Below are 25,065 nucleotides of genomic sequence, written 5' to 3'. Positions count from 1 at the left end.
GGCGGGTCCTGAGAATCTGCATTCTAACAAGCTCTAAGGTGCTGCTAGTCCACGTTATGAGTAGCAAGGTTCTGCATCAGCTCTGCTGAATACGGATTTAATGGAAGCCACATTTTTTTAATGGAAAGAAACATATGCAGTTAATTTTAGCATTTCATTTGGCCCAGTATATGCAAAATATCATCATTCCAACACATAATCAAATATTTGTTATTGAGATATTATACATTCTCTCTTTTTTTTTTTCATATCAAGTCTTCAAAATCTGATGTGCATCTTACGCTAACAGCACATCTCAGTTCTGACTAGGCACGCACAGTTCAAGGGCTCCCTCCTTAGCCACCTGTGGCTGATACTGGACAGCACAGATCCAGATGATTTAATAGCCCGCTGCAGAAATTAAAAGGTGTTAAAGCTCAAGTTGCACCTTACAGAACCCCTTGCTGCTTTGTGAGATGGGCTTTGGAACTACTTTACAAGTTCTCTGCTCAATTTATAGAAATAATAGTAAAAAATAGCCAATATTTAGTGAACGTTCATTTTGTGCCGGGTATTGCACTGAGTGCTTCGCATGTATTATTTAAGCCTTGCAGCAACCTATTATTATCCCTGTTTTATGGGTATGGAATCTAAGGCCCAAAGGGTTAAAATTACGAGGCCCAAATCATACAGTGACTAAGTAGGAAAGTGAGGATTCAGAGTAGGTTCAGTTATGACTTCTAAATCTTATCCACCAACCACTGCAGTGTATAATTATTATCTTTTATCACTAATTTCGACTCATTGATGTCTCTGCTCCAGTTCATGGCAGAGAATGAGACTGAATCAGATTTGGAACACAGAGGGTTCACTATATGAGGTAAAGTTGCAGTGAAACGTTTTGATAGTTTTACAACTCTCTGTGCTATGCATTCGGAATCAAAATTCTAGATTGAAGAAAAGTGTTCAAAACCTCAAGGAGATATTTAGGCCTTTGAAAGAGTTCTATATCCCAGACAGTAATGTTCTTGGTTCATCTATGTGCCTCCTTGAGGGAGGAAGATGGGAAAGCTTGGGAATTCTTTAAAGTGGTTCACTATGGAATCACTGTCTTTTTGGGGTTTGTTTTTGCTGAAATCTTTTTTTTAATTGATAAAAATGAACATTTTCTTGCTCCTGTGAACTTCACATAGAGTATTTCAGAGACAGCTTGATGAATTTTCTAGACCCAATAAACAGTAGTGCACTGAGCTAAGGAGACTATGAGTAGAAGGGCAAAAACATACATATCCACATATGCTCAAACTTAGTATTTTGCAAAATAATTTTCTTCTCTTTTTATACATTATAATAAAGATGACATCTCGTGAATTATTTTCTCTTGATTGTGAATTTATTAGTAAATATTTAATCAAAATTACAGTTCCTATTTTGCATCTGAAGTAAGAAATGGCTTAAGATCCTATTGTGCTGAGAAGCTGCAATGTCAGTCTGTGGAGAAGATTCGTTAGTTAAGTCATTTGGAGGGGAAGAACGAAAGTAGAGATGTAAGGAGGATCTTCCTCTTCACCATCTACTTTGTCCCAGTGTCGTATGATTAAGCCAGCGTGAAGGGAAGACTGTCATTCATCCCACCATTAGCTTCCCTGTTCCCCAGTAGCACAATACGGGAAAATATGATGCTAATTTAGAAATCTAAATGAAAGTTAAGTTTCTGTTCTGGATCGTACTATGTTGAATGGCCCTACATCAACTAGTAACTGGACCAGCAGTTTCTAATCTTTGAATTAATGACCATCCCACTCCCCCAACCCACCTGCTACCCCCCCCACCGTGGTACTGGAAAAGGGATCCCCCTAGTAAGAATTCTTAAGTGAGAAGGTATTTTGTAAGTCAACAGATAACAAAAGTTAAGTTCTCTTGGAGGCAGGAGAATTAATCCAAAATTCCTTTGGAGGTCATTGTTGGAAGCCACTTGTTGAATAGATAGGCAATGATTTGACATATTCAAGCAAATGCTTTTGTTGTTGTTGTTGTTGTTAATGACTAAAGCCAGCACGAAAATGGAAAATTTTACTTTCCTAATTCTTCACCTATGTTTAGATCTCAGATTGTGTGAGATGTAAAGATTGTGCCACAATTGTATGAATTCTGTCAAGTATGTCTTGATAATGTTCATATAAATCTAGATTCTCATAATTGGAAGAGACTTTCATATGGTTATCTCATCCCCCATCCCCTGATGCTCGACTCTGCTTGATGATGCCACTGTAAATGTGTATCCAGCCTCTAGTTTAAACCCATCTAGAAATAGGGACCATGCAACTTCGTGCATTTTCCTAAGTTTTAAATTATGAACCTAAAATGTGAAAGTAAGAAGTTCGTATAATACATGTTAATAGCTGGAAACGCTTTCCAGGATTTATCCAGGTATGAGCCACTGTCTCAGGGTACCTCGTGCCCATCTGTATCAGGCAGGAGGACAGTACACTATCTGGCAAAACACCTGTGTCCTCATTGCATATGTAAAGTGGCCTTAGAATATACAGACTTCTAGAGACTGTTGCCCACATGATGTAGAGCTGTTCCTCCCTCTTTAAGAAGCTGAGCTGGCCTGTCTAGTTAGGACTACCGGTCTCCTCTACAACCTGCAAGGTATATTTGAACCAAACCTCAGCTAGTTACTTTGATTATGCTGACCATATTTTTTATGGGCACATGGTTTGCCATACTTCTTTATCTGATACGTGGATGTGTATGAAAAGTCTCACAGATGAGTAAGAACATTGTTAAAACTTAACATTAAGCCACGTCTTCAGTATAACTGGAGATTTACCCCTCACAATCCAGCTGTTATCGTAATGCTGTACACTAGTCCCGGCACGATTATGGCCACATTTCAGAGTTGTCTTCATCTGGGTTTTTTTGGTGGCCTAGCTGCTTGACAATATATCTGAGCTTTCCTTAAAATAAAAACAAGGGTGAGTTAGAAGCATTATAACTGAATCCTGAGCCTGAAATGGCCAGCATATTGCAGAGTTTGTGTTGAGGAATAATAGAAATGTGAGCACATAGGAAGAGTTTGGACTTTCAGAAGGCTTAAGTTATCCTTAGAGTAACAGGTGTATTGGATGAAGGAAAGATATGAAGCCATTCAGCAGCCGTATGTGGCCATAGCCCAGGCCTGGTATAGTGCAGGTGATGTGCTAACACATAAAATGAGCAGGTGAGCCAGGACATTATAAAGGGAAAGAAAGCTATATGGTCGATAACTTGATACAGAGGAAGGAATTATGATGGATTCTAAGATATCCTCAGTGACTGACAATTGGTACAGCAAAATCTTGTTTAGGGGAAAGATGAGTCTAGTTTTATGTCTGTTGAATTTGAGGTTGATCTGATACTTAGAACACTTCTAGTCTGAAAGTGTAGGTAAGTAATCACCTATAGAGGTTTTATTTGTAATTATTAATAGGTGGGCTCCCTGGGGGATTAAGGATAACCAGGGAAGAGCAAGTGGGGTTCATATTGCTATTATAAACTAAAGTGAAGCCATTTGAAATTTCTTCCCATTGACTTTTTTAGAAATTCCTTAAAAGATTAACTACTTTCATCAACTACTTTCTTGAAGTACTATTTATGGTAAGTGTTTAATTTATGTAAAGTCCTTGTTCTGCTTTCTAACAAAAATTATTTAAAAGAGGTGTCTTAATTTTTGTTTCTCCAGATTTTTAATAGGTTTAATGTGTGACCATTATAACAATTTAAAGTGCTACAAACATAATCTTCATCTTGTGGACTTACGTCAAATACATTTAAAATCGGCTGTATCTGGAAAAATACAAAATCTTTATGTTTTTTACAGGGCTTTCATCAGCCTACATTTTAAAACAGGTTTATTTTCATTTAAAAGTTTTATGTAGCACTTTTTTGATAAAAGAAGCTTATAGTAGAATATATAATTTTGAGGTTACATGGCATTCGTTCTTGGACATGACATGATAAATAGTTTATATTTTAATTCATATTTTTATTTAATGAAGTGTTCAGTTATTTTGTTTCCTGTGTGCAAATATCTTTACATTCGATAAAATGTTATTAAATAATGGATTAGGTGTTCCATTTAATCTGGACCAGTGCCTAAGAAACTAAGTGGGCCTTGAATATAATCCATTCTACCATTTTCTCCATGTTAAGAACTCAGAATTCCTTTCATGGGTTTGCAGAACAAATAATATTTCCTCAATTTTCTTCTGGCCACTTTCATAAAAACACTTCTCTTCACTTTGTAACTTTGAGAATTTTTTTGCTACCACATGGTTCCTACTTGGACCAACTAAACATTACTTTTTTCTACCACCCAGCCTGGTTTTAACCTAATTTGGAGGAGCTATTTAGGATGATCTGACCAAAAATACTGACATTATTATGCATATAATATTTACATAAAGGACACTAGGGTTCACACAAGCGGTTGGCTTCCAATGTCTTTGAAATTGGGGTGCATACCGTCCATGTGACTGCTGATCTGGGGAGACATGCAGTATGTTTTCAGATGCAATGGGCAGAGAAAATAGTAGCTTCCAGAATTCAAAGGAGGATGCTTTGAGATCAAAGTGTTGATATGTAAATTATTCCATTTCTCAAAAAATGCAGCTCTAGTAGCTCCAGACTTAGTAGGAACAGAGATTTATTTATTTAATAATAATGGATATTGATTCTTCAAAGCAAGAGCTGAGAAAACCCACAAGTTAGTAAGTGAATAGAACAAGGTTTTGTTTGTTAGTATGTAACACTCGAAATCTAGAAGCATGGAACAGATGGGGTAGATTGCGTGTCACTGGTGGGTGGTTTCAGAGAGGGAGTAGGACCTGAGCTTTTATTTACTTCACAGAATCTGTGGAGTAAGTACAGCATAGTCTCAGAGAGCAAGCAATGCCTGGAGCCCTGAGACAGTGGTGACCATATGGTGTGAAGTCATACTGGGTGTGTGTTGGGAAAATGGAAGAATACGGTAGACTTGGGACAATGCATATGCATTTTAGACAGCCTTGACAGCTAGGCAGAAGAGGTTAGATTTATGTCAAAGGGAATTGCATAGCTGCTGTTCTATGCTTAGGTTCCTCCCTTCTCCCCTGCCACCCCAACAAACACATTGATTTACCCACACACGCGCACACAAACGCACACACACACACACACACACACACCTTCCGTAACGAAAGGGCTAGACTTAATTTAATTATATGACCTGGCTCACTCTGTTTTTACATACTTAATGTTGATACATGCTACATACATAATTTCCATATATGTCTTGAATGTATATTCATTTCTGTTAGTTTTAGCAGTTTGATTATCACATTCCAGAAAGTAGCAACCATTGCTGAACTGCAGTAAAAACCCTCTATGCAGATCCGTTAGATCCACTAAGATTCAGCTTGCAGGGCCAGCTTCATGAGCACGGGACCTATACACTCACACTGGACCTCACAGTCAGTAGGGACTTGTGTTTGGTTTAATGCTCGCCTGTCACCGTCTTGAAATGTTAATTTCTGGACAAGGTTCCCCACATTTTCATTTCACAGTGAGCCCTGCAAATTATGTTGCTAGTTCTGTCAACAGGCACTTAATAATTACCAATCCTAAATTAAAGGATGTAAGATTCTAGTTTTAAGCGATATATCTAATGTTACCAGCTCAATAGAAAACCATTAAATATAATGGTTAAGAGAAATGACTTTGGAGTTGGCCACACCTGGTTTGTCCTAGCTCTGGCCAAACTGGTGCCATGAGACCCTAGGTTGTGTGCCTTAGCCTCTGTAAGACAGTTTCCTCATCCATAAAATAAATTCAATAACAATACTTTCACCAAAAAGTATTTACAAGGATGTTCTTAGCAGGATAATTTGTAAAAGCCTCAAACAGGAAACAATCAAATGTCTGTCTTTAATGGAATGGATAAATAGTAATTTATCCATGAAGTGAAATACTATTTAACAATGAGATTGGATGAACTACAACTGCAGACAGCAACACAGGTGAAACTCACAAACATAATAATGAAAGGAAGAAGTCAGACATAGAGGAGTATGAGTTCATTTATATAAAGTCAAAAACAGAACTATTGTGCTGTTAAAACTCAGGATATTGAGTATCCTTAGGAGTGACTAGAAGGGCAACAAGGGAGCATCTGGATTTCTAGTGATGTGTTTCCTGCTGTGACATGGCCATGTTCACTTTGTAAAATTCAGCAGCTATACACTAGTCAATAGTGTACTTTTCTATGTATATTTTATACTTCTACAAAATTTATATTAAAAAATTATCTTGCCATACAATTACTATGGAAATTAAAGAAACAACTGTGGAATCCTTAGAGATGTGTCAAGAAATCCAAAGAATACAGATTTAAATATTTCCTTTAAATGGCTTATAAACTGATACAGATGAATTAGGGGTGCAATTTCAATGAGTGTCTTGACTGTCCACCTTTTCCTTTTTTAATGGAGGTACTGGAAATTGAACCCAGGACCTCAGGCATGCTAAGCATGCATTCTTCCACTGAGCTATATTTCCCTCCTAACTTTTTCCTTTTTAATAATCCTTTTTAGGTCTTTGAAAGCCCTTTAAATGATACCTTTGGTTATTAAAATGAGCTCTTTTGCCTGTGTAAGTTTTTTTCAAGTATATCTAATAATTTTTATTGAATAGTAGAGTGAAATTAAGCACATGCTCACCTCTGTGTGAAAGGTTAACTGTCCTGGGCCCATTCTCAGGTGTGTACCGCAGATTGTTGCATATTCTCTTGTTTGATCACTTTCAAGAACCATTACCTAAGTTTAAGACTACATTTATAGTTATCATTATCCTTTACCAGCACTATTTTTCAATTTTTACTTTCATTTGATCTGAAAGACATTTGATGGTTAGTTTATTTCATGTTTATTTTTTCTTTTTTGTTTTTAGGTGACTATGAAAGGCTTATATTTTCAACAGAGTTCTACAAGTGAAGAAATAACATTTGTATTCCAAGAAAGGGTAAGAAAAATTGTTTAATCATTAAATCAAACAAGATAGTGCATTTTCCTTATGTGATAGACCCAGTTTTAAATGGCCTGTTACAGGTTATTTTGAGTGGAACTAAATGAGTGAAAATTATTTAAATGAAGCTCTATAAATTACTTACCTTTAGTCTTATTTAAAAACAGTGGTCCGTATTGTAGTATAAATGTATTTTTAAAAAACTTGCTACTGAAGAGTTTTTAGTTCCTCAGAGTAGTGGTATAAAAGATATTAGGAAAACAGAATAACTTCCGTAGCCTTTACATATTGCAAAATTAACGCAGTTTATTCTGAATACCACAATAAAGTGAGTTTTCAGACTGTCGCCATATTTCAGAAAATACTTTCTCTCATATTATGAAATAAAAGAGATAGAAAAGCATTGTTTTCCAAACTAACTTCTGAGCTTTGCAAAGTAACCTCATTCACTAAGCTTTAAATGATTTCTAGTTTTTCACCACTTTAAGCATAGATTGTGGAATTTTCATATATTGGTGATTGGTTTGAAAGGCTGTGGCAGGCCAAAATCATTCCACTGTAAATTTAGGGATGAAAACTAAGTGCAATATGTATTTCGTAGTGTATGTATATTTCATAGTAGTAATTAAAATTCCTGGATCATGAACACAATCCAGTTTTTCTGTGTTATCTTTGAACAACTCCAAAGTCATTTAGGTTAGGAGTCTGAATCTCAGACAGCTTGGCTTCTACCATTGGGTCAGGATGAAGCTCTAAGAGGTTTGATTGGCTTCTAGGAAGAATCATTGCCAGGTTCACACAATCATGAGTTAAAATCCACAAGTTTGTCGATATTATTGAATATCTTCATATTATCACCCAATATTATCACATCTGAGATTTAAAAAAGAATATCCCAAAATATTGTGTTCATGTCAGATAAAGCACAGTGATCCCTTTGATAGGACACAAGAGGCACCATGCAGGTAGCTCTTCTAGCCAACTTTTGATCGAATTTTTGAACATATCAGGGATTGAAAAGAGCATTTTAACTATTGGTGTCATTGGTGGATGACATTGGACACTCGAGTTTGAAATATCTTTGCCTTTGAAGTTCTATCTAGCTGTGGAATATGAGGAGTCCCATTAAGTTTGTATTTTTGACCCCAGAGTCCCATGGGGCGTGCTGAAATGTCCAAGAGATGTCAAATAAAGATTAGGAAATGACACTAAGAACTTTATTCATAGAATTAAGGAAGTTCCAAGATCAGTATATTTTATGTATTATGTGTGTATGTGTTTAAACCTCTGTGAAGATTTGATGCTTTGAGACTATTTAAATAGATTATGTTTTTCCGTTGTTTTCCTATATTCGTTGCCAACATATATATCCATGTCAGTGTCTTAAGTACATTTTCAAAATAGGTGCCCTAACTAAGGCTGTTTAAAGATTTTATCACAGCATTCTCTATATTCTTTTTGATTGTATACTATAGGATACTTGCTTGTAGCTTTTTCAGTTAGGTGTAAGATTGGGAGTCTGTTTGATTTTGTTCAATTATGTATAAAAATTTTTGCAACATAAAAGCCTTTTCTCAAAGGAATGTGAATTGTTTTTATCATTTGATTCTAGGAAAATCTTCCTGTTACAAAGGATAACTATGTGAAACTTAAAGTTAAAGCTTGTGCTCTCAGCCCAATAAATACAAAGGTATTGATGCTTTTATTTTTGTCAAAAGTCAAATGAGTTTTGTAGTATATTTAGTGTATAAAAATTAATAATAACTGACTTCTGAGTGCCAAGAAATTACCATTCTTAAAAGAATAGAACAACCAGGAAAAAAAATTAATGTTCATTTGTATATTTCTGTATTAAGGTAAATCATTAGTCTAACTGAAGTCATGTATTTTTATATTATTATATGCAAATATTTTATAAAATTCTTTACATTGTGAAAAGCTAAGAATTTATAATTACTAAGGCCTATAATCAGGGAAGAAAAACAATTTAAATATAGTAAAAATGGAAACTAGAAACATATCAATTAATTTAACTATCTAGTCTACAGGTATTTCTAGTTAATATCTTTAGTTTTGATTATATACTATAGGATATAATTATTATTCTTCTCATTTCCCTTTCTCTCTCTTTCTCCTACACCACCTCACACCATTCCATAGTAATCTTCCATTACTGACCATGAAATACATAGAAAGTCTTCAAATGGTAAATAAAGTATGGTTAAATGTGCCATGATGGATACAGCAGGTCCATTTACTCAGTTTTCTAAAGATGAATACTGTAGTTTTTTTGGACTCTTAACTTACTGAATTATAATGTCACCATAATTTCTAGGAATATAAGTTTTCATCAGTAAAGTCACATTTAGGGAAACTACAGGACAAGAGTATAGGCTTCCATTGGGCAACTCTGTAACAGGAGCATGACTTAAGAAGTAAATTAGTGAGATGCCCTGAAGGCCTTTCACCAGGAATACTCTACTCTTCCTTTTCTGCAGGGTTCTGTGTTCAGCCCTTCCAAGATATTCTTTTTAAAACTACAAAAAAATCCATTAAAATCCTAGTCTAGGAAATTAATCTTCATGTCTAATAGAAAAAAATGGTGGTGGAGAGGGGCATAGCTCAAGTGGTAGAGCACATACTTTGCATGCATGAGGTCCTGAGTTCAATCCCCAGTACCTCCTCTAAAAATAAATAAACCTAATTACCTCCCCCCCCCAAAATAAAAAGAAAAATTAAGTAATATAATAATTAATAAATAAAATATTTTTTAAAAAAAGAAAAATGGTAAATTATTATAAAATCAGTTTGATGAAATCTTGCACAACTATTGATGATAATGGTAAGTGAAGGAGGCATGGTGCAATTGCTGTAACCATAATTTTAGCTCTGTGAAAGTGTGCATAAAAAAAAGAAATTCTGTACAACATCCATTACTTCTGTAAGAATGTTATATGAACATCTTAGGGAAGGTATAAAGTTCCACATTGAGAAAGAGACTTTTCTGGCAATCAAGTATATGTAAGAGATCAAAGAATTGAAAAATAAAATAAATAGTCAAGAGAATTATTTCAGTTTCTTTTTACTTACTGTTCATAAAATATTAATATCCCTAGAAATATGTTCAGCATCTTTAGTATTATTATAAAATTATAATAACTTTTATACTTCTAGAAAAGTGTAAGAGGAACTTAAGCTACAGACTTATCTACGTACGCCCTGTCACTTTAAAAATCAAGTACTTAATTTTGTTAATCTAACAAAATACTAATCTCTTAAAAATAATTTATCCTTTAAAAGAAAAGACTCCAATCTGAAATTATGTGGCAGTTACCCTGTGCATATCCATCACTTCTTCCCACCTGCTCCCTAACCTAGGACTGGTGAGAAACACTCACAATTTTAAAAGGAGTGGAAATGGAGCACCTTTATGTCCTCTCCAAACTCCCCTCACCCCACCCAAATGAGATGACTGCTACAAAGTGTTTAGCCAACTGAGAATTGTTCTGACTATTATTTCCCTTCATGTTTGGCAGAATAAAGATGATGAAGTATATTAATGGTGATTTGAATGATAATACTCACACCTGAGTCCTACATATCAACTAATTCCTCAACAAACTCGGTTTCCTACTCTATAGAGAAACCTATTTTGTGAAGTTACTTGCTTTGTCTTGATGCCAAAAATGGGTCATACTTGTTTTTTCTGTGGTTTGATTTTTGCTCTTGCTTTCCTCATGTATGTAAAAAGGGTAGGATTTATTCTTGACAATAAATTCAAGCCTTTGTCATTACTTAGCTTCTGGCAGAAATGAAGATGGAGAAGGATTTCTTTCCTGTTGGGAGGGAAGTCGCTGGAATTGTGTTAGAAGGTAAGTTTACAAATACAAGTATCTGTATTTATTTTCTAAGATAAAAGAAATTAATTGGTAGCTAATTGATTTACTGACATAAAATTGTACACACTTCTTCAAATATAAAAGTTAATTATACAGAAGTGTTTTCCCTTTTTAGTTAAAAAGAAAAATACAACTTAATTGGTATTTTATAATTGAAGAACTTACTACAGTTTAGTAAGTATTTAAAGATTATGTACTTAAATCCATTGAATAGAACGATGAATATTGTCCTTTTTATGATGTTTACAGACCAGCATAAATTACTTGTGTAAGTTGGCTTTTGGCCAAATTTTCTATAATAGTAACTACATTTACATTAAGTTTTTAAAGTGTACCTAAAATTGAGTATTGAGTAAAAGCTAAGGAGTTCGCTCATCTGAAAATGGGTTCTGGGGAGAAATAACCAGTAAGATTTTATGATTGTCTAAAAGAAAAATTTCAGTAAATTTTGGTTTTAACATGCAGAAGAGTAAACCTGCGTACTTGAAATAAATAATTTGTTTCTGAATAAACATACTGTTCATATTCGCTGCTAGTATAGTTCATGATCTATCGGCTTATGGTTGCTCTTTCTGCATATATTATGTGGTTAAACTATTTGAATTTTACCTGTAATTTTAATCTGTACTATACTTGTTATTCTTTCTCAGTGTATCTTCTAACATAGCTAAATCATAATTTCATTCCCTCTCCTTTCTTCTGCTCAACTCATAGGAGAATAAAAATAAGAATTATAATAGCCAGAAGATGATCAATCAATCATTCACTCATTGATTTATTCATTTATCATATTATTCATTTATTCATTTAATGAGCACTTGCTCAGTGCTTGGGATATGAAGATAAATGAGACAAAGTCCCTGCCCTCCAAGAGCTCAAAACCTGAAGGAAACACAAATACACATATATGAGCAGATTATTCTGAAAGTTCCAAGGAGAGGTGCCCAACCAGCCAGAAGAAACAGGAGAGGTTTCTTGGAGTAAGGTAGACGTAAGGGGTGGACAGGGGGAGAATCACACTCAGCAGAGAAGATGCCATGAATAATGTAACATATAGAAGAATTATGGAGTTTGGTGTTGCTGGAACAAAGTTAAGTTCTGGGCAGGAGTTGTAGGCAAGATACTTGGCAGCAGAAAACATTTTGTCAAGAAAATTTTCCTTCAGATGTAGCAGAATAAAAAATATTGAACAAAAATTTTAATGATATGAACACTGATTTCTCACCCCCAAAAAATGAGGCAAGAGGGTAGGGAAGGGCCAGATCCATGATGAGCCTTGTATCTCAGATTTGGTTGTAGACAGATTATTAGAGTGGCCATATGAAGGGTAGATTTGAGGCAAACCAGGTTGTAGGCAAGAGGACTACTTGGGTATAGACCAACAGGCAAGAAACAACTAAGTTCATAACCTAGATGGTGGCAGAGGTGGTAAATATATTGAAGAAATACTGAGAAAGTGAAGTCAGCAGAACTTAATAATTGACTGGAACAGAGGAATTAAAAACAGGTAAAAGTGAAGAATGATTTACAAGATTCTGGTTAAGGTATGAACTAGTGCCACCAATTGATAAGGGAAGAGGGTCCAATTTGGAGAAAGTGAGTTTTGATTTATAATTGTTGAGTTCAAGGTGCCTAAGTGATATCTCACTGGAAATACCTATGAGTTTAAAAACTCAAAGGTGAGAGATTTATGCTGGAATTATATATATATATACACACACACACACATACACACACACACACATATATGTGTGTATATATATATATATATTTATATATTTGAAAGTTGTCAGCATAAAGGTTGTATTTGAAAAAATAGAATGTTGATGAGCTCATTCCAGAGTGAGAGTAGAAATGGAGGAGACCCACAGACAGCGTGAAATCCTTGGTAATGCCACTGTTTGAAGGACAATTGAAAGGAGTATGAAGAAAGCCAAGAAAAAAGAAACAGAGTAATTTTAGGAAGACAAGAATCCTGAGCAGAAGGGAAAGAGAAAAGTACAGAAAAAGAGCAAAAATTATTTGGGGGTGATGGCACAGGAGGGATCCGAAGAAGCAGTGAACTTGGGCCCTGGCAGAACCAGCGAAGAGGCCACTTCCCAACCTCAGGCTTCTACGTTACTTCACTGCTCGACCTCAGTTTCCTTGTCTGTTAAGTATACGAGTAATAATCCTATGTAATGGGTATGCCGTGAAGAATGTGATAGTGTGCTGAAATGCTGAGCACAAGTAGACATTCAATGAAGTTTGGTTTTTTTCCTCTCATTCCTCTTGTAACTATTTGAACAAAAATATTCTGGAGAGGTGACTGATTGCTGAGGCCTTTTCTCTATACATACGGAGAAAACGTAACTATCATTCTGTACAGTCCCCCAAACTTCTTGGCACCATTCTGAGTTTCTTTCCATAATCCCAAGTCAAAGTAAATTTATATGTGACTCTAGAATTCCCCGTTGTGCCTCTAGGATTCTGCAATTAAAATAAGGATAGATTGGATTAGCCACAGTAGGGATGGAACTCAGTGTAATCATGAGAGCCGTGGAGTGGATTATTTTCCTTTATCCCTTCATCCTTAGCTAAATAGAGAGACGTCCTTCTCCATGGTGTCAGCAACCACATGGCCCAGGTTTTTATAGAGAATCCAGATTTGAAGTGTTCTGTCGTACTGTCACATAGATTATCAAAATGTCCTAGAAGTTCATGACCTTTTCTGAGTTAGCGACTTTTTATCAACCCATGGCTTTTAAAGTTTAATAGTTAGATTATATTGAATAACCTCATAGTACTAATTATACATTTTCCCCCCTCTTTAGTTGGAAGCAAAGTATCATTCTTTCAACCAGATGATGAAGTAGTTGGTAAGTTATAGGTCATAGTCCCATTTCCATTCCTCTATTTTACTATTGTCTCTTCTTTTTTCTATACAATTGTTGATGTTTATTGTGACTTTGCTTTATACACAAATACTTTTCTGAGTTTGGGATTTTCTCAAATATCCATTGATGAAGAGAATTGGGAATTTGACCTCAATAGCAGAATATTTAAAACTTTTCAGTATTTGGCTATAGATATGGCAGAAGGATGACCGCCATTGTTACTCTCCTTGGTGCAGCCCCTCTCCGACAGGACCCCAGGCTATAGCTAGACCAAAGACTCTAGAGAAAAGCCAAGTCACAGGTCATCTGCTTGAAGACTACCCACTGACTTGGCCGTGTAGAAGCTTCACTCTCCACACCCGACTTGAATCGTACAGAGCTTCTCCCTCACTACCCTTGTAAAACTAAAACTTCACTGAAAACATTTAATATATTGCTTTTTTTTCATATCCATAGTTAATACCATTTTGCAAATACATATATTTATGCTTGTATCCTAGACATTCACACAAATATAAAGTATGACTTTAGTAGTAGTCTTTAAAATCACCATTTCTCTGTAGAAAATGTTCATGGTAAACTTTGTAAACTTAGAAAATATATAGCTTTACAGCATGCCTGAAGCTGTTAAGAATAAATTTGTAGGAAAGTTTTCATCAGCTTTTACAGAACTGCCTTTGACTTAGGTATTTTCTTTAAAATTCATTGTCTATCTTATGTTTTTTTATCTGCCCAAGAAGTCAGTGACATTGTACTATTTGAGATTATTTTTGTAAGAGACCAAAGGTAAAATCAGACTAGCACAGGGGAAAATGGGATTTTATTGGAAGCATACTGAGATTATATCCTGGAAAGGTAAGTGTGCATCAAAGGCAGGTTTAATGACGAACCCAGGTACCCCCAAGACTCTGATGTGACTCTGTACATCAGCCATCGTCTTTACCATTACTCAGAGGTGAAAGAAGAGAAGGAAAGAGACAGAGGTAGTATAGATATTATGGTGTTCATGTCAGAAAGTAGACTGTCCACTTCCCTTCCTTATTTCTGAAATCTCTCCCTTATCCACACTAGTAATTGCTGGAACCTTCTTCAAAATTCCATTGAGAATTTAGACTAATGCTTACTGGCACCTCATTAGGAAGGAATTCATTTTCTGGATTGTTTCCCTTAAGTTTCTCTGTTTAATTTTGAGGAATTTTACCCCTGGATTCTGAAGACCCCGGACTTTGTGAAGTTGTTCGCGTACATGAGCATTACTTAGGTACGTGAGGGTTCGGTCTTTTGGGAGCTCATGGAAGTCTTACCTAACAGATACATGTGGTTTTTAGTAACTGATTTCTTTACATCTGCCGTGAGTGTACCTAATAAATAACTATAAGTAAATAATACTTCTAGCTTATATTTTGTATCTGAAAAATTCATTTTCAGACTAAACAGTGTATAGACCTTTAAGTTTCCCTTACATTGCTCATATAAGAGGTTTGTTCTATGAGGGAGAGGTAATTAGGTTTCTTTATTGATTTCTGCTTGGAGGAGCTACTGGGGATTGAACCCCTGACCTCTTGGGCGCTGAGCATGCGCTCTACCACTTGAACTATACCCTTCCTGCAGTAAGAGGTTTGAAAAGCAAATTTCCCTTGGCTCTGAAACTATATCCCTAATCAGATTTTTTTAAATTCTTATTCTTGGTTATTAACTGAAATTTTTAAATGTATAAAATCTAGACAGTACATGTAAAGTCGAGTCAGGAAAGACTCAAGAACAGTTATTCTTGGTTTCTGTTGCTAGTCTCTTTTGACCAGTGTTCTATTAACTTAAATGTTAATTAAAATTTTTTCTTACAACAATTTACTCCTTGAGTATGTAAATTAAAATGGGTAAATAGATACACACACACACTTCATGAAACCATAGTAAAAAGATGCTACATTTCCTTAGTAATCAGGGAAAAGCAAATTAAAACCACTTAGAGATACCATTAAGCATCCATGAGACTGACAAAGTTATAAAGTTTGACAAGCATGTGGAGCAAAGAATCTTTTATACACTTGGAGTGTAAATTGGTACAAAGGCATTAGACAATAATTTAGCATGATCTGATAAAGGGAGTGATGTATTAACACCTCAGACCTAGTAATTCCACTTTTACTCCTGTGCCCCAGAGAAGCTTGAAGTGCACTAGTAGACGTGCTCAAGAGTTCATAGTAGCATGGTTTGCAACTGTGGAATAAAAATGGGAACAGCCCACATGTTCATCACCGGGAAGATGCATAGCTAAAGATATTTCTAATTCAACTCATCCATGAAAGTGCATACATAACAGCCAAACATATCAAGACGGATGAACCTCACAAACTGCTGAGTGAAATAAACAAGTTGCAGAAGAATGCAAACAGTGTGATACCATTTACTTCTGTAAAGTTCAGAAACATATGCGATTTAATTAAGCATATCTTATTTAAGAATAGGGATGAAAAGTCACGTGGAGGTTACCTTTGTGGGGGAGGAAAGAGGATGTGACCAGAGTAGATCCACAGAACTCGTAGCTCTGGTGGCACTGCCAGTCGGCTCTTCCTTATGGTGGGATTCATGTTATTCTTTGTATCTTATCTATAGAGACAACATATTCTTTTGTGTTCTTGAACTATTTCATGAAGATTTTTCCTAAGTTTCTTCCTGAATGATATAATTGTTAATCAAACCATATGGGGCCAGTTTGGATTTTGGACAATTGAAAATAGTAAATGTATACATTTGAGTTCATACAGTAACTTGAACTTGAGTGAAATCTTTGGCATTTCTGAAATTATAAATTGTAAGTAATTTATATTTGAATTAATGACATTTACTATGTCTAAAATTTCCAAGCAATACTATATTGTTTCATTAAAAATTAATTTTAAAAGGCAGTTTTCCAGAAATCTGAGGCCTTTGCTAATCTATATATTAAGCTACATAGCTATGGAGCCAAGTATGTCTTCCTTTGAAAGATAAAGCTCACTTTCAGATACCATGCAGTGAAGATCTCTGATCCATGACTATTTTGATATAATGCAGTTTGAAAACTGAGGACCGTCACCGTCTCCCTTATGAGAAACTATACTATTTTTAATTCTAGAATTTCCTCGGGCCATTATTTATTGCCCCTGTTCTTTTGAAACCTTGTAAATACGGAGTCAAACAAAACTTTTGGTTTGGATTCCTAGGTTGAGTTTTGACAAAGTAAACTAAATTGTTACAGAAGGTTAACTACTAAAAAAAGTTAACAAATAATTAAGGTCCATGTATTTAGGCATTGCTGAATACTGGAGAATTGTAAGATGGTCTAGAAGGAGAAAAGTAAATTGAAACACCAGAATTTTCTAGCTATTGTTACGGAAACGACAGGCCAGCCAAGAAACAAGCACCACTCGGAGGGTTGGAGTACTCAGATGTATTACGCCGGCGGGCTCAGAGGGGTTTCTGCTCCAAAGCTCTGAGCACCTTCAAGACGTGCGCATGAGGTTTTATAGGGTAAAGTACAAGCTTGGGGTATTCAGCCAATAGGCATGGAACAGCTTTAGCAGCATTATCATCACAAAGGTGGAGGCGGGGAGGCAGCAAACCAACATTCCAAAGCCAGATATGTATCTTTGAAAACCCAGCTGGCTAGCAAAAAACATGAACAGCAAACCAACACTAATTAACTTAGATTTACAAGTTAGTCCAGCAGAACTCAGATCAGTATTCCAATACTGAGATTTGTGAGTTATTTTGTTAGCCCAGCCCGGCTTTTCCTTCACACTACAAAGTTTAAACTAAGACAAGGGAACCACACAAATGACCTTTTATTTTCCTACAAATCAGGTGGATTATAGTCCAAAAATCCACCAACATATACAGAGAACAAAATTCTAGATATTTCTGGAGAATAAAACACAACAAAATATTTCTTTAAAAGAAGTACTTTAAAATGACCGCTAACTGTGTGTGACCTTTAGGCAAGACCCAGAGACATGTAATTTGTCTATAAACAAGGATGCCAAACTAGATAACCTCTAATCTCTGCTGTAACTACAACATTCTGTAAAAGAGGAAATTATTTCAGTATGTTCCCTGAAGATTTGCAGGGGGAAATAATTCAGTTTACCACAGCTCTATTTTAGTTCCTATTAAATATTCCTTGATGATACTTTTAAATAAAAGCTCAGAACTAGTCACCTTCAAGTGAGTGTTCTTTCACCAAACCAAAGAACTAGGCTCCAGACAACTCCCAAAGATTAATCTTGTTGCAGAATAATGAGGACAGAGTGAAGAAGTTGAGTAATTCTTTCAGCCCTTTTGTGCTTTCAGTTCTCAAGCCATCTGTCAAACATAAAAATAATTCTATTTTTCATTCAAAATTTGGCACACCCTTTCACCATTATTCCTTTGGACCTAAGGTAGAAAGAATTAAAATTGTAATTCTTGAACTCTGACATGCTATTATTATTGATCCATACATGGCTCTCTTTTAATTATTTTCTTAGTTTTCATAACATAATAAACACTTGTAGACGACCTAACAAAAAAGCAAGACCTCAGCGTTAAGCCACATCTAACCCTGCAATTTTAAAGCCTCTGGAATCCTAAATGTAGTTTTATTACTCTTAGCATTTTTTTAAGCACTGTATTTTTGATTTCTTAATGAAAATATAGGTAGTCCTAATTCTTATGATGGAAGGTGTTCCCAAAAAAATCCATATAAATAAATTGTACATAGGTTGAGCAGGCGCTGTTACAGTAGATGAGCTTTAGAGTCAGACTTTCACACTTGTTGGCTCTGTGGCCTCAGACAAATTAACTACCCTGAATTCCATCTCATAGTCAGTAGAATTGGGGAAATAGCCTTCATAAAGAGTTTGGTAAGGAATAAAGTACTGTGTGTGATATCACCTGGTGCTTAGTACGTTTTACTGTTTTAATGCCTTGCTTGTCTGTCTGGACATTTTCATCATGTGCTTGGATGCTCAGTTTGCCCACTAGATGGCACTAGTTAATTGGTAAATGCAGTGCTGACTGCTAACCCGTTTGACTCTATTGCCATTAGAGGAAAAACACTTCTGGTAAAGACTATGAAAACGGTTATAAACTTTTATTGTAGGTAAAATGCGGAAAGACTGCTTGTACTGTGAAAAACAGCACATTCAGTGTACAACATAAAAGCAAAACAAAAAATAAACATTAAGGAGCAGCTTAATGGTCAGATAATATAGAGTTAATATAGTTTAAACTATATTAGGAGTTTGCATTTTGCTCCAAGTGCACTGGAAAGCCATTGATGAATTTTAAGCAGAGAAGTATTAGGATGTTATTTACGTTTTTAAAAGGTCATTCTGATACTTCTGTTTTTTCAGAGACACCTCTAAAGAGACTCAAAAGCCATAAAGTTGAAAATAACATTTATAACACATAAACAAGCAAATGACTCATCTAAAATATATTAAGAATTCCTATAAATCAACAAGAAAAAGACAACAACAATAGAAAAATTGATGAAACACTTGAACAGGCACTTCCCAAAAGGAATTCCAGGTGGCCAATAAACACGGAAAGGTGCTCAACTTAATTAATAATCAGGGGGAAATAAATTAAAATCACAGTAAGAAACCCTTACACACCCATATGATGGGAAAATAATGTGTAGTAAAACCAGGGTTGACAAAGATGTTCACAGCAACAGCTGTGGGAGAATAAATTCATTTAGCCACTTTGGAAATCTGCAATTAAGTCAAAGAATACATCCTGAGGCTGGATTTCCATTCCTCAGTAAATATCCTAGAGAAAACCTGTGTACCAGTGGAACAGTAACTTTTATACAAGAGCATTCTTAGCTAAGAATGCTTAACTGCCAAGAATGGGGGGAAAACAAATGTTTCTCACTGGAGAGTGGCTAACCATCCATTGTATTAAATTAGATGTTGCCATAAAACAACAAAAATGAAAGCACTATAGCCACATGTACAAAAAAGGATGTGTCTTAAAAAACAATGCAGAGCAAAAAAAAAAAAGATAGAAAAGAATGTGTATGGTACAGTTCCATTTAGATCAGTTTAGAAACCAGCAAAATAAAATTATATTGTTTAGGAATGGATACTTGAGTTATTAAATATGAAGGCAAGTAAGAAATTGAGTTAGAATGGTAGTGAGCTTTGACGTCAGTTATCTCTCAATTAAAAAAAAACCTGGTGGGAGAGGCAAAGCTGTGGGGTGAGGGCTGTGTTCTCTCTCTTAACCAGGATAGTGGTTACTTGTGTATTTGCTTTATCTTTATTCATCTACCCTACTTTGTTTCATGAACTTTTCTTCATATGTTTTACTCTTAACAGTAAAACGTTTTAAAAATGCATCCACACATTGGCTTCTATGTTGAGAGTGGATTATGCATGGGCAAGAATGGAAGCAGAGAAACTGAAATGTAGGTGAAAGATAATGAGAGCAGAGGTTTGGACCAGGGCCATGGTGGGGGCAGAGATGGAGAGAAACAGATCCAGGGGGCAGGGCTAATGGGACCTGCTAAAGGATTGTTTCCTCTTGTTCTTTGTAATAGTTCACAAACCAGAAAAAGTTACATGGACAGAAGCCGCTGGAACCGTTCGGGATGGAGTACGAGCCTATACAGCTCTGCATTATCTTTCTCATCTCTCTCCTGGAAAATCAGTGCTGATAATGGACGGAGCAAGTGTAGGTGCTAATAGTTTTGTCAAGAAACAGACCAACATACAGTAAACTTAGGGAATTCAGAAATGGGCCATCCATTTGCTAGTATAATTCATTGCCAGTTAGCTTATTCACTGATACCTTTACCAAACTCCCATTTTCTAAAATACTCAGCTTATATCAATAGGAGATGAAAGTCAGCATTAGTGTGTTCAGTTTCTTACTAATTTAAATCTGCTAGAACATTAAAAACAAAAAAGCAGAGAAGCCATTTTTCTTCATGCCTTTTACATAAAGCCTGAACTAGCTCATAGTCTTTGAAGCCATACCACAGAACTCCCTGCCAATTTTGTATCATGTCCCTCATACTTACTCTTATGTGAATAAAGTGTTACATTTATAGACAGATCACACAAGATCAAAACTGTGCTAATTCAAACATATTACAGGTATCATCAAAATATACTTTAAAAGAAAATACATGAAATTATAATATTATAATGAAAAAATGTTACAAAACTTGGGGTGAATTTATAGTTTTATTTTCTAATCTGGCTACTGATAAAAATGCTTTTTCCTACCTCGTAGCAAAAAGAAAAATAAACGTCCACAAAGAAAAAAAAATACTTTTTCCCCTACTTTTCTTTGAAAAAAAGGCAGAACTGTCTTGAGCATTGGCTTCAGCCTTATGTCCAACATTAGGATAGTAGTGTTTCCCTGAACTTAGCCCAAAGGTCAGCAAAAGGATGAAACTTTTGAAGTGCTTTGGTCTTCAAAGAGTGGTTGCTGGACTTGCATATATATTATGTAATTAGCTTCGATCATTATGCTGACAGGCTCTTAAAGGCCCATCTTTCTCTTTCCAAGGCCGTGTTCTGAACTTGGCCCTCATTCTTGAAATTACGTGCTGTGGTCAGACTGGCTGAGAGCATGTATCACAGCTTTTTCACCACTGCTCCTAAGGAAGAAAGTCAATCAAATGTTTCCCCTACCAAACCTGTCTATATTTTTTTCTTTTTCTATTAGACACCATTTAAAAATATACTGAAATAGCACTAAACTACTATACTTTGCTAAATAACCTATAAAACAAATTAGATACAGCCTCTGCCCTATAAATGTATCGTGTATTTGTTTCCTCACAGGCACTTGGTACAATAGCTATTCAGTTAGCACACCATAGAGGAGCCAAAGTGATTTCAACAGCATGCAGCCTTGAAGATAAGCAGTGTCTTGAAAGATTTAGGCCTTCCATAGGTGGGTAATAGTACTCAACATAGACTTCAAAATGTGAAATTTTGAAGGGATATCACCTTAAAAACCACACTTGTTAAAAAACAAACTGCAAAATGCCAAATGCAAGTTATTTTTTAAATGCAGGTAATATCTGTGCCAAGTCCAGATTTGCTTAAGCAATAGTTTTATTTGTTTTTTAAACCTCTATTTTTCTGTGTTTTTTCTTCTTTGCCCCAGTATTATGAACTTAACCAAAATGAATTAGGTGAACTTTGACACAGTTTAGAAACACCTGGTGCCTCTTTGGTTTTAGTCAATAAATCAAAATATTTTTGCATCACTTTCTCTTTGTATGTTTCTTACCCTCTTTTACCCAGTGATATACCTCTGAAGTTGTCTGTTTCCTGTGATACGCTAGGAAAGGAGACGAGCCACTTACACAGAAACTCAGGGCAGATACAGTTTGTGATAAACAGGATGTATTGGAGGCTGGGGAGGCCTTGAAAAAATTGAGCTTACCTGAACAGCAATGAATATGGAAGGGAGATAGAAAACAGAGACTGAAAAAATGAAAAAGAAGAGGAGACAGACAGGAATGGAATTTAATAGAGTGCAGTTAACAGAATTAACATTGGAGTTTACCAGATGAAGAGAAAAGAAGATGAGCAGTGTAAGTGAAGGCAGGGAAGAAAGAAAGAAAGTGTCATTGAGTGTTAATATGGGTGGTATCTCCCTAAATCCGTCACAAGTCTGTGTCAACAGGAGGCAGCATCTCAGAGAATTTAATTAGCTTGTCCAAGAATATACAACTAGAAGGAGGCCTGGAATGGGATGCGAACGCAGGCCTGTCTAACTGTAAAGCCTGTGTTATTTCCATGGTTACATTATGCTTCTGGCAGAGATTACCAAGAAATGGAAAGGAGGTTAAAGCAGAGGCTGGAGAAAGGAGGAAAATAAGAAAAAAAGGGAAAAGAGATTGAAATGGAATGGAGAGGAGGAAAAAAAAAAGCATTGCCCTTCGTAGCTGCTACAGTCTCCTTTCTCTTGTGTCCTCCCTACCCCCGCCTCCACCCCTGAGTCTCTGATCCCTACTCAGCTACACCTCAAATCTGAGCAGCTCTGAGAGGAAGTCTCTTTAATGAAAAAGTGCTAAAAGATACAAAAATGAAATAAAGACATGTGTCTTTGTTTGCTAATTCAAATTCTGAAATTTTTGAATTCTCTCATTGGCTTATTCTATTAATGTAATACTTTAAAGCAGTCAGTTAAAATAGTTTAATTTTCACTAAGTCTGCTTAAAATAATCCTGGGAGTTTTTGTTTGTTTTACTTTCAGGATTTTTTTTGTTCTGTTTTTGGGGGACAAGTGGTGGGGAGTGAGTATATGGGTTGGGATTTCTATGACTGAGAAAGGATAAAACGGCCTCTGGTAGAGAAGTACCATATCACATAAATGTATTTTTGTACTTTTTAGCTTTCAACTCTATTAAATACTAAATTGTTTAACCTTTCAACTCCAGTTCTTAATATAGTACCTCTGTGGTTTAGAGATCCTCAGTTCTGACTAGATATCCTTTAGCTGTAGAGAACAGTTCTTTGTATCTTGGAACACACTATCCACAAAGTGCCCATATTTTTATTTTATTGACTATATCAGTCCCTTTATTTAAATTGATCCTTACCAATAATGGGTTAGATGAGAAAAAAGTATAATTAGGACTCACTAATTGTTTCAACCATTTAATTCATTTCAGAGAACATATTTATTTGCTTTTCTTTCTCTCTTCCTTTGACTTGTGTTGATCACATAGAGAACAGTACAATTGCCTGACTTCCTGTCCTTTACAGCCCGAGTGATCGATGTATCTAACGTGAAAACCCATGTTGCTGAGAGCTGTTTAGAAGAAACAGGTGGCCTCGGAGTAGATATTGTCCTAGATGCTGGAGGTGGGTACTTTACTAAATCAGTAGTCTGTGTAGTTTTTTTAATGCGATAGGTGAATTTCTGGAAAAAATATACAACCAGAGAATAATTATTTACGTATTTACTAAATTGATATTTATCGGTTGTTTTCTTTTTTCTTTTCAACTTTTCTATTTAAATTGGACATCTTCATTTTATTCTCCTTGTTAACACTGAAAGGAAGAATATGCTTTCCTTTTAAAGCATAGGCATTGGAGTTTAAGTATCGCTACAAGAAATCTACAAACAGGACCTCGTTGGTGATTCCCAGATTAGTTCGGGTCTCAGCCAGATGCTTATTCAGTCAGTTCTGCTGTGTACCGCTGCCCTCTACCGGGTGGTTGACTTCTGCAGTCCCTATTTGGAAAAGCACAGAATTTTCTTGCATTTTCACCTTCCCTTGAACTTTTGTAGTTCAACCAATATCTATTTAACACCTAATCTGTACACATGTAGGTAGGCCCATCGCACCTAAAAAACAGATTTCTCAAGCCTGCAAAGGGATTCCATTTATACTTTGTTAGACTTTATTATCTTCTATCATAAGAATCATAATGAATAGTTCTATGGCCATCATTTGTGTTTCTTTTTAGCCAGTATTTTCAAGATTTAAAATTAACTCAGAAAAATCTTTCAGCAAAAGTGAATGTAGGCTTCATGTACTTCATTAACTTTTCAAATAGACATTTCAATAATTATGTCAAAGTATGACTGTCTTCAGTCCAAGAGTTCCTTACTTAGAAGTCATTGTTTCCGAAAGTATTAACCTATCAATTGTATGATTAAAACTATCAGACTTAGTTACCTTGCCTGATTTTCAAATTAAAATAACTTTTTATCTTTAGTTATTTCACTTTTAATTAAATCTAGAGTAAACTTTATGACTAGTTTTAATGCAAAAAGTATATTTTAAGGTGTCTGAATACATTGTATGTTACCTTTTTCTAAGAAAAATGCTTCCTTGTTCTTACATTAAAAAGAGAACCAGTTTGAAGAATTAATTTTTTTGTCAGATGAATATAAAGTATATTTTCTCTCTCTCTCTCCTCTTTAAACAATTCTTTCGTAAGTGAGATTATATACTAAAGACGATGAACCAGCTGAAAAATTACAACTACTACCACATAAACATGATATCATCACCCTTCTTGGTGTTGGAGGCCATTGGGTAACAACAGAAGAAAACTTGCAGGTATTATCAGAAACAATAAAGCATTACTATTACACCAAAGGGATGTAATTAACAAAGAATAACGCCTAAGTATTTTTTTTTAACAAAGTTACTGAGATTGAACCCAGGATCTTGTGCATGCTAAGCGTGTGCTCTACCACTGAGCTAAACCCCCTCCCTCCTGCCTAAGTCTTTTGAGGCAAGTCTTTTATGGCTAAAT

The 25,065-nt window shown here is 35.5% G+C and overlaps 1 protein-coding gene across 7 annotated transcripts in view; it reads left to right on the top strand.

Annotated features, from left to right (window-relative positions):
* Positions 1–25,065, top strand: part of CRYZL1 (crystallin zeta like 1) — a 29,852-nt gene that overhangs the window by 639 nt on the left and 4,148 nt on the right. For 3 of the 7 annotated variants that reach the window (XM_031689520.2, XM_015239901.3, XM_031689484.2), the window contains exons 2-11: positions 3,565–3,621; positions 6,949–7,020; positions 8,636–8,713; positions 10,823–10,895; positions 13,736–13,780; positions 14,991–15,059; positions 20,367–20,500; positions 21,622–21,733; positions 23,560–23,658; positions 24,745–24,866. In XM_031689520.2, coding sequence (XP_031545380.1) covers positions 3,619–3,621; positions 6,949–7,020; positions 8,636–8,713; positions 10,823–10,895; positions 13,736–13,780; positions 14,991–15,059; positions 20,367–20,500; positions 21,622–21,733; positions 23,560–23,658; positions 24,745–24,866 — 807 coding nt within the window. In that variant the 5' untranslated portion in view covers positions 3,565–3,618. The remainder of the gene's footprint in view (positions 1–3,564; positions 3,622–6,948; positions 7,021–8,635; positions 8,714–10,822; positions 10,896–13,735; positions 13,781–14,990; positions 15,060–20,366; positions 20,501–21,621; positions 21,734–23,559; positions 23,659–24,744; positions 24,867–25,065) is intronic. The other 4 variants (XM_031689556.2, XM_031689444.2, XM_031689607.2 and 1 more) reach the window with 2 other exon arrangements.

This window comes from Vicugna pacos, chromosome 1, assembly GCF_048564905.1.
Source record: "Vicugna pacos chromosome 1, VicPac4, whole genome shotgun sequence".
In the NCBI taxonomy this organism is placed as follows: Eukaryota; Metazoa; Chordata; class Mammalia; order Artiodactyla; family Camelidae; genus Vicugna; species Vicugna pacos.
Note: the sequence above shows the minus strand (reverse complement) of the source record. Positions and strands in the feature narration are given on the sequence as shown.